This window comes from Grammomys surdaster, unplaced genomic scaffold (genome assembly GCF_004785775.1).
Source record: "Grammomys surdaster isolate TR1022 unplaced genomic scaffold, NIH_TR_1.0 273, whole genome shotgun sequence".
Lineage (NCBI taxonomy): Eukaryota > Metazoa > Chordata > Mammalia > Rodentia > Muridae > Grammomys > Grammomys surdaster.
Window position 1 is genome coordinate 1,016,448 of NW_021604714.1, and position 9,300 is coordinate 1,025,747.

Below are 9,300 nucleotides of genomic sequence, written 5' to 3' on the forward strand. Positions count from 1 at the left end.
AGGAACCTTCTGCAGCTCAAGGTAGAAGAGAGGAGGAGCTCATTCAGCCAATCACAGCCACCTTGTCCTTGGGAGACTCACCCTTAAGCTGCTACAGGATCCTGTTTGTGTTCTGGGATGGAATTGTTTTCAGTCGAGGTGCTGAATGAGCCAAGCACAGCACTGTTTGCTATGTTGCCGTTTCATGGAAAGAGAGAAAGAAGGAGTATAAATCTTTTATGTGAATGTGTCTGAGAGAGATGGTGGCCTCTCAGCAGTAAAGGCACCACTGCACACAGCTGAGAGCAAGACTCTGCTCCTACACTATCTGAATTTTGAAATAGGTGAAGGTATTGCCTAACCAGAAATACTTTTCTAAGCAGGCATAGTGGCTCACACTTCTGTTTGTTTGTTTGTTTGTCTGTTTGTTTTTTGAGACAGGGTTTCTCTGTGTAGGCCTGGCTGTCCTGGAACTCACTCTATAGACCAGAAATCCTGCCTCTGCCTCCCAAGTGCTGGGATTAAAGGCGTGTGCCACCACCGCCCTGCTGTGGCTCACACTTCTAACACCAGGACTCAGAAGGCTGAGGGAAGCCAGCAGGTGGTGGTGTAGGCCTTTAATCCCAGCACTGAGAGAGTTGGCTGCTGGCGGATCACTGTGAGTTCAAGGAGTGAGTTCCAGGACAGCCAGGGCTACACAGAAAAAAGTCTCAAAGAAGAAAAAAAAGAAAAGGCTGAGGCAGGAGGATCCCAGAATTTGAATTTGAGGTTAGCCAGGCAGGACCCTGTCTCAGTGTGTGTTGAGGGTTGGGAGTATGCTGGCCTTGAGCTAAGACCTGGCTTACTAAGAACACTTGATGGCCTCTGATGGATTCCCTCCCAGAATGTCTGCCCCTCTGCGCCATAGTTCCAGCTCTGAGTGAGGCCTCTGTACACTCCTGCTTTCCTGACTTCAGCCTCGCTGACAGCGCCATCCCTGCCCTGCATCACCCGATATCCCCACGCACACACTGGAAGCTGTCTCCTCCCAGACAGAGCCCTTTATTGTGACTCATGTGGCTTACCACGCCAGGTATTTCTCCTCCTTAGCAATGCACAGGGCTGGCCCCTTCTTCACTGGAACTCTTCTCTGGTATGTCTGTCCTGTAGTGTTTCAGCTGAAAACACTGACTACCTAATGCTCACAGACACCCTTGTCTGGAGCCAGGCGGGGGACTCAGAAGGCTAACACAGGCAGCTCATGGAGCTCAGCAGTTTGAGAGCGCCCAACAACATATCTTTTAAAAAAAGGACAAAACAAAAAAAAAAAAAAGGAAAGCCCTCTTGCCATTTTTAGACACACTATGATAGGATTCTTAGTGAATGGCGCTGGCCGATGTACTAAACCATACAACTAAAATAGTCTGAGCCGGTGAAGCAAGGAGCCCGATGTGGCTGCTTGTTGTGTTATCTGAGCTGCACTTGTTTTGGTAGCACTTACTGTCAGCTAAGGGGCGGGACTAACTATGTCACCCCTGACACGCAGGCCGCCTGATCACACGGAGGTTAGGTTGTCGGCAGCTGTGCCATGCAGAGCAGGCGTGGTCCTCTTCCTGCTGAGGTGCTGTGTTGCTCTTTCCTCTCCATCCTTAGCTCTCCTGAATGCTGTCTTTCCCCACCACTCACCCCCAAACTGTGTCTGAATGTGTGTGTGTTCCAGCTGCCAGAGTGACTTGGAACAGGTTACAAAAACGGAAAAAAAAAAAGACACATGCAAGAAAGAAACACCCCACACACACACACCGTGTAGAAGCGAGCTTTCCCAGGGCTGAAGCACTATCCGCCTCCCCCCACCTCACCTTGGCAAGCACAAGCCAGCTTTTTAATTTTCTTCCCTGCAGTCCAGTAGGGCATGACTGACTAATCACATGACAGAACAGCTCAGGACATCCCTGTAACCTGTGGGGTCACCTTTCCACATCTTTACAGGGGGAAGAGACAAGCACCTCTAACTGGGTCGCCGCCCCGCCCCTCACCCCCGGCCACCTCTGTGACTTGTGCTTTTCATGAGGTTGTTGTCCTCCTACACATTTTTAGTTGTCACTTCAGTTGTCAACCTGTGCTCCAAGGGCACAACGTGTGACCCTCACTGCAGAACACAGTCGGATCTGCGGTCTGGTTGGAGTACTGCCTCCCCCGCCCCAGTCCTGGCTGTCACTCATCCCTGACACAAAACACTGAGGGGGCCCTAATTTGGCTTTTCTTTCATCTGGACTCTGTCCCTTTAGGATGACAGAGGCGGGAAGAAACTGGTACCATTCAGGTTCAAGGCCAAGTGTGTATAGGGAAAGAGCAGTGGAATGTGTAGGGCCAACAGCCACTAGCTTTGTGACCCTGGCAAGTCACTTAAGTCCCCTGGATCTCTCATCATCTCTGTCTCTTCTGGCTCCAAGAGCCTGTGATTTTATGTGGACCCGTGGGTTTTATTACTCCGATGCTCTCCTGAGTGGCCATTGTATAGTAAATTTTATGTAACCTAATTTCTGGTATCTTATTTTAGCACAGAAACTTAGCATGAGAGTTTCAGGCTAGCTGAGGCTACACAGTGAAACCCTATCTGGAAAAAGTAAATAAATAAAAATTTAAAGGTGTAAGGATTTCTCCGGCATCATGCAAGCAGTCAGTTCTACCTGGACACCCAGCCTGTTCTTTCTCTTTGATTGTGATGTATCTCACTGGAGCCAGTATCAAGTCTAGTACCTCTGGGTTGAGGTCTCCATCCTCTGAGACTGACCCTGGCCTTCAGATACGAGTCACAGCTCCAGGTTGTCTTGTGTGAGCTTCTGCCCAGCCAGTTCCTGGCAGGATGGGGTTCAGTTGATCTGTAAGAGACTCAAAGCACTGGGGCATGCACTTAGGTTTATTGGTTTATCTCAAAGGTTACAGATGCATGGGGAGAGGTTGGGGAGGAGCCTAGAACTTCTGTACCCTCCCAGGGCACACCACCCTCCAGGAACCTCCTTGTGCCAACAATCTGGAAGCTTGCCAAAGCCTGTGCTCTGAGGCTCTTAGGGAGCATCATTACACAGTCATGACTGACTGACCCCTGGGCCCTTGGTGACCAACTCAATGGAGGAGTTAGAGGGCAGAGCTTGAAAATCCCAACGAGATTTGGTATTTCCTGGGATCCACAGTCCATCTGGAAACTACTTGTGTGCTGTTGGCTTGTTCATCTCAGAAACACAAAGAACACTTTGGCAATTGCAAGGATATTAGGATTTTTATGTCAAAACAAAAACAAAAAATCCCTGGAAGACTATATTAGTTACTTGTTTCAATCCATGTGACAAAATACTTGCCCAAAGAAACCTAAGAGATGGCTCAGCAGTTAAGAGCACTGACTGTTCTTCCAGAGGTTCTGAGTTCAATTCCCAGCAACCACATGGTGGCTTACACCATCTGAAATGGGATCTGATGCCCTCTTCTGTGTGTCTGAAGATAGCTACAGTGTACTCATGTATATAAAAATAAATAAATCTTAAAAAAGAAAAAGAAAGAAAAGAAAAGAAAGGAACCTAACAGGCTGGAAAGATGGCCAGTGATGTCACTTGCTGTGCAAGCACCAGGACCCAGGCTTTAATTTGGCTGGGCATGGCCAGCCGTACACCTGCAGCCCTAGGACTGTGGGGTCCAGAACCAGTATGGCTGGGACTTGCTGGTCGCCAGCCTAGCTCTAGGTTCAGTGAGCAGCCCTGCCTCCAGGGCGTAAGGAGAGTAACAGAACAGGGCATTCAACATCTTACCGTCATCCTCTGCCCTCTGTGCATGTACCACATTCACATGCATACACAGGAGAGGGAAAGGCATTGGAGGAGGGAAGGGTTGGCTTGGGTGCAGCCGGGAGGTCCAGTGTGTCAGGGCAGGGAAGGCGTGGCGGCAGGAGGCAGCGCCAGCTCCACAGCCAGGAAGAGAAGAGGGATGGATGTTTATGCCCAGTTCACGGTCTCCTTGTTATTTAGTCCAGATCCCCAGCCCATGGAATTATACCGACCACATTTGAAGTGAGCTTTTTCTCCACAACCCAGTAACATACTCACAGACATGGGATGGGGCGGGGAGGAGGGGGTGATGTTCCATGGTGATTCTAAATACCATCGGGTTGCCAGGGGAAATTAACTATCATAAAAGGCCTAAGCATGTGCTTCAGAATTACAGTCACCAAATAGGAGAGGCCCAAGTCGCAGTACCAACAACAGGTCTGCACAGGAGAGCTGAGGTCCAGGAGGGTGGGGGTAGGGAAGCCCTCTTCGCTGTGGTTTAATTACGGCTTTGTGATTTAGAGATGTTGGAGACATTGTGAATGAGCCTGCTCTCGGGAGCAGCTGTCAGGCACTTGGCTTGTAATCTGCTGTCATCCCACCAGTCCCCACAGTTCCCAGTTTGACAGTGTCCCTGCTAGTTGGTTTGTTCTGTGTGTTCTGATTCATATCCTGAGGGCCTCTCCAAGGACCTCTTTTGCTATGAAAAGGGCACCCCAGCAAGACGGTTTCCATCCCCAGGAGTCACAGTGACTTAGCAGCCCTGGTAGTACACAGGCCACCAGCATCCCCTCCAGGTCATTCCCTGTCATGTGAGGGGCGGCATTTGTGTTCTTGCTGCAGTCTCCAGGAGTCCCCCATTCTACAAGCACTTAATACCAGCCTAATGAGCTACTCAGTGGAAACTGTCAAGGGCTCTCTCTTGCTGACATGCCTGGAGATTGCTTACTGGTTTATTGGAGCAGAGTGCTGTTGGCATGAGGAGAAAGATGAGTCTGAGAGTCGCAAGACTGGACAGGCCTCTTACCTGAGAGAGCAGGAGCCTCGGGAGAGAGCAGCAAGGCAGTCGTTAAAGCAGTTAAAACATGAGATTGATGCAGCCTGCAGCTGATAGTCCAGCCAGCAGAAAGCACACTCCAGCCACAGGAGGTTCTTGGGAGTCCTGCGGCAGTGGAAGGAAGTCCTAGGGTAGCAGTGTTTGAGACTACCCACTTCTCCACCCTCATTCTGTCCTCCCCAAGGGATCTCCCAAAGTCAACCAAGTTTCCTTAGGAGAGCTCCTCCTTACGGAAGTATAAAGAACAGCTTATTCTCCTTGTAAATTGCCTTTGATGACATCTTCCTCCCCCTCCCTCCCACCCTCTTCCTCCTCCCTCTTCCCCCCTCCCTCCATACAGTGAAGTTAGCAGCAATCAGTTCTTCCTGTGCTGCTCAGTTTCTCAAGCTTGGTACTGTAGTTTGTCCATCCCCAGCACATGAGAACTTACCACATTTGGTTCTGCCTAAATCTTTTTGTTCCAAAACACACTGGCCTCTCCTTCACCATTAGTCACAGGGTGGGACAGAGGGTGATCTGAAGAGAGGCCCAGGCTGCAGGAAGAAGAGCCTAGCTCTTTCCACCTGCTGAACAGCTTTTGTCCCTCTTTAGCTCGAGGCTTTGAATCCTGAGACAGAGCTATGCGAGAGCCTCTGCCCTTCCCAGATACTTCCACCCCATGTCCATCCTCACCCTCACACTGTAAAATAACAGCAGTGAAGTCCCCGGTGTGCCAAGAACCCCAACAGCCTCCTTCCGGATCCTCAGATTTGAATATGAGAGAAGCAACCTTAAACCATCAGGTAGCTGTCAGGGTGGAGCCCCCAGAGAGCCCTTTCTCCTGACACCCATCACAGTTCTGCCCCGCCATAGCGGCGTCTGCCGACCTCAGAGGCCACGTGCTGGATATATATGGAAGTGACAGATGCAAGTGAGAAAAATTCAAAAATAATGACGAGGCAAACTGGAACTGATGCTAACGTGTGAAATAGCAAGAGGTGCACGTCGCTGGCCACAGCGCTTCCGCGGAGTCCAAGCCAGTGGTGGCACAGCCAGGCCATAAGCAGACCCTGCGCCTTTTCTTTTCCGTTTATTTTATGTACACAGATGTTTCCCCTGCAAGTATGTATGTGTACCTTGTGTGTGCCTAGTGCCCAAGGAAGTCAAGAAGGCTGCAGATCCCTGGGACTAGAGTTACGGATGGTTGGGACCTTCTTGTGGGTGCTAGGAATCAAACCCAGGTCCTCTGCAAAACCACAACGTGCACCGAGCCCCTGAGCCATCTCTCCAGCCTCTTTTCCTTCCTGTAAGCTTTACTTCACTTTGGGGCTAGACTGTAAGCAGTAACATAATTTATAGGCACAGGTAAGCCAGGCGTGAGGATAGATGAGAGGGAGACAGCGGGAATTGCCTAGTTCTTCCTGGCTCGTCTTTCATGGAAAACCAATTCCACATGATCGCTAATATTTCATAGTAAATGTCAGGGGAGGAAAATGGCAGAAGAGAACTTCTCTACAGAGAAAAAAAACCTTAAATAGAAGCTGTGTGGTGGTCTATTGAGACCGAGTGCCCTGCTTCTCAGGGGTACAGGTAAAGAAATGGTCGGAGCAGACAGGAGGAGGTGGCTAGCAGAGCAAACAGCTCACCGTGCGGATCCCAGACTGGCTGGAACTAAGGTGCACACACCTCCTGTCGGTGCTCCGCCCCTCCTGCCCGCCCCGCCCCTCCTGCCGCAGCTCCGCCCCTCCTACCGCCTACTCGTTTCCTTGACTTTTGCTATCCGGTTGTTGCCGTCCCGGGAAGCCGCTGAGGAGACCGTAGCTATTGGTTTGTTTTAAAGGAAGTCTTCTGGTAGAAATGTTTTAATGAACTTGCTCGGGGCTGGCGAGATGAAGTGCCTGCAATGCAAGTGTGAGGTTCTGAGTTCAGATGCCAGCATCCGAGTTCTGGTCATCCACATGCAAACCAGGACCCGTGCGGGGCATGATGACACAGATCTTTAACCCCAGTACCCAGGAGACAGAGACAGGCAGATCTCTTGTGAGTTTGAGGTTAGCCTGGTCTATATATGGAGTTCCAGGCCAGCCTGGTCTCTACGTAGTGAGGTCCAGTCAGAGCTACACAATGAGACCCTGTCTCAAAAATAAATAAATACATAAATAAATAAGAAGATTGGACGCAGCAGTGCCCACGTGTAACTTTCCAGGGCGGATAGAAAGGAGATCTCTGAGGCTTTAGTCAATGAGCTTGAGGTTCGGGTTCAGTGAACGGATGTTTGTTTATTTGTTTGTTTGTTTTTCGAGACAAGATTTCTCTGTGTAGCCCTGGCTGTCCTGGAACTCACTCTGTAGACCAGGCTGGCCTCGAACTCAGAAATCCGCCTGCCTCTGCCTCCCAAGTGCTGGGATTAAAGGCGTGCGCCACCACTGCCCGGCCTCTATAAATGTTTTATATTAGATTTTTTGGGGGGAGACAGAGCCTTTTGTGTAGCTCCATTAGCCTTGAACTGGTTTCTCCTGCCTCAGCTCCCACCTGCTAGGACTGTGTGCCGCCATGCTAAGTATCAATAGCAGTAATAGAGAACACACCCAGAAGGACACGCAGTGCTGACGGTGCACACCTTTAATTCCAGCACTCAGGAGGCAGAGGCAGGCAGGTCTCTGTGAGTTCGAGGCCAGCCTGGTCTACAGGGAGTTCCAGCTCAGCCAGAGCTACACAGAGAAGCCCTGTCTCGAAAAAACCAAACCAAACTAAACCAAACAAACAAAATACCCTGAGGTGTAAAGAAAAGGAGTTGTGGATAAAGGTTAAATTCCTTTTTTCTTCACTGCTGGGCATTGAGACTTAAACCGAGGCCTGGCCCATGCCACCCAAGTGCCACATCACTGAGACAGGCAGTTTTGATTGTTGAAGACTGGCTGCTGCCCCCTCCATGAGTTTGGACTTTGCTTGTGGCTCTGACACAGGTTCTCACTGTGTAGCCCCAGCTGCCCTCACAGGTTTGATCCTCCTCCTTCACCATCCTCAGTGCTAAAGTAACCGTGGGCCGCCCCCCCCCCCCCCAGCCAGCCTTGCTTTCTCGACTCCGCCCTGAATCCAGCTGCAGAGTTTGAATGGTTTAGCCCCCATGGGAGAGAGGAGAATGGAGATGTCTGGACAGCGCTAACCAGCATTGTCTTCCCTCAGTAACCATGCAGCAAGTGGCCAGGACAGTGGCGAAGGTCGAACTGTCGGACCATGTGTGTGACGTGGTGTTTGCGCTCTTTGACTGCGACGGTGAGTGGGGTCCCGTGGAGCGGAGAGGGTGCACTGGGCCCCGCTGCTCGCTGTAGTCCTAGCCCCTGTTTGTAGTGGGGCAGTTTTGTATGGCAGCATCTGCCTCTGGAGTGGGTCGGCCCTTGGCATTGTGAGCTTGTGTAACCCTGGGTCAGTCTGTGTTAGCCACTTCTCTGGGTTTGTTTTAGGTTTTGGGTTGGTTTGGTTTGGCTTTAGGTTTTTTTGGTTTTTGGTTTTTGGTTTTTCGAGACAGCCCTGGCTGTCCTGGAGCTCACTCTGTAGACCAGGCTGGCAGCTTTAGTTTTTTAGTTTCGTCTTGTTGAGGTGGGGGTGTCTGTGTAACCCTGGCTGGCCTGGAACTTACAGTATACACCGTGACTGAGTGCTGGCATTAAAGGCGTGTCCTGCCACACCCAGTACCTTTTTCATCTCCTGTAATTCCTCCTTGCCAGTGGGTTTAAATTAGTGACCACATGGGTTTCAAAATGACAACAGCAATCACATTTGTAAGATGGCTTGAAGCTGTGTTTTCCCCAATTGTAATCCAGATGATCTCCAAAGACATGTAATTTTCTCTGAAAAATAAAGAAGTAGAAGTATCACCACACACAAAGTTTGCTGCTAGGAGATGAGGGCACACAGGTTTCAGTGTCTCTAGGAAGAAGATGGCGCGGCTCTGTTCTTACAGAGCAGAGTGGGTGCCAGAGCCTATCTCACCGACTGAGAACAGCGAAATAAAGGGCTGGGCTGAGCTGGGCAGAGCGCTAGCTGCTCTTGCCGAAGACCAAAGTTTAGTTCACAGCGTCCACATAGCAGCTCCCATTCCAGGAGATCTGTCACCTCCTGACCTCCTCGGGTGCGGCACGCACGGAGTGAATATACACTATACATACACATACATATACATATACATAGTGCATAGGCACTGTGCACACAGAAGTTTTAAAATTAAAAAGAAGAGCTAGGGTCTGGTCCACCTCGGGGAGGATGTATAAGCCCAGACCAGCAAGGGTTCCAGGGCCAAGGCTAAGGATGAGCAGGATGGCGACAGGGACATCTCCCAGGTGGGGAAGCAGATTGAACAGGAGCTTCAGCACACCCCAGGGGTCCTTATTCTGTGTTAAGAGAGGGAAGTGCTGCAGCAGCCACACTCACCCACACCGCACCCCTGCACACAGCGTCCTCTCCACACCGCTCCCCTGCACACAGCGT

The 9,300-nt window shown here is 50.6% G+C and overlaps 1 protein-coding gene across 1 annotated transcript in view; it reads left to right on the top strand.

The window, feature by feature from the left end:
* Positions 1–9,300, top strand: part of Micu1 (mitochondrial calcium uptake 1) — a 156,510-nt gene that overhangs the window by 145,941 nt on the left and 1,269 nt on the right. The window contains exon 11 of the mRNA XM_028776770.1: positions 7,999–8,088. Within this exon, the coding sequence (XP_028632603.1) occupies positions 7,999–8,088 (90 nt within the window). The remainder of the gene's footprint in view (positions 1–7,998; positions 8,089–9,300) is intronic.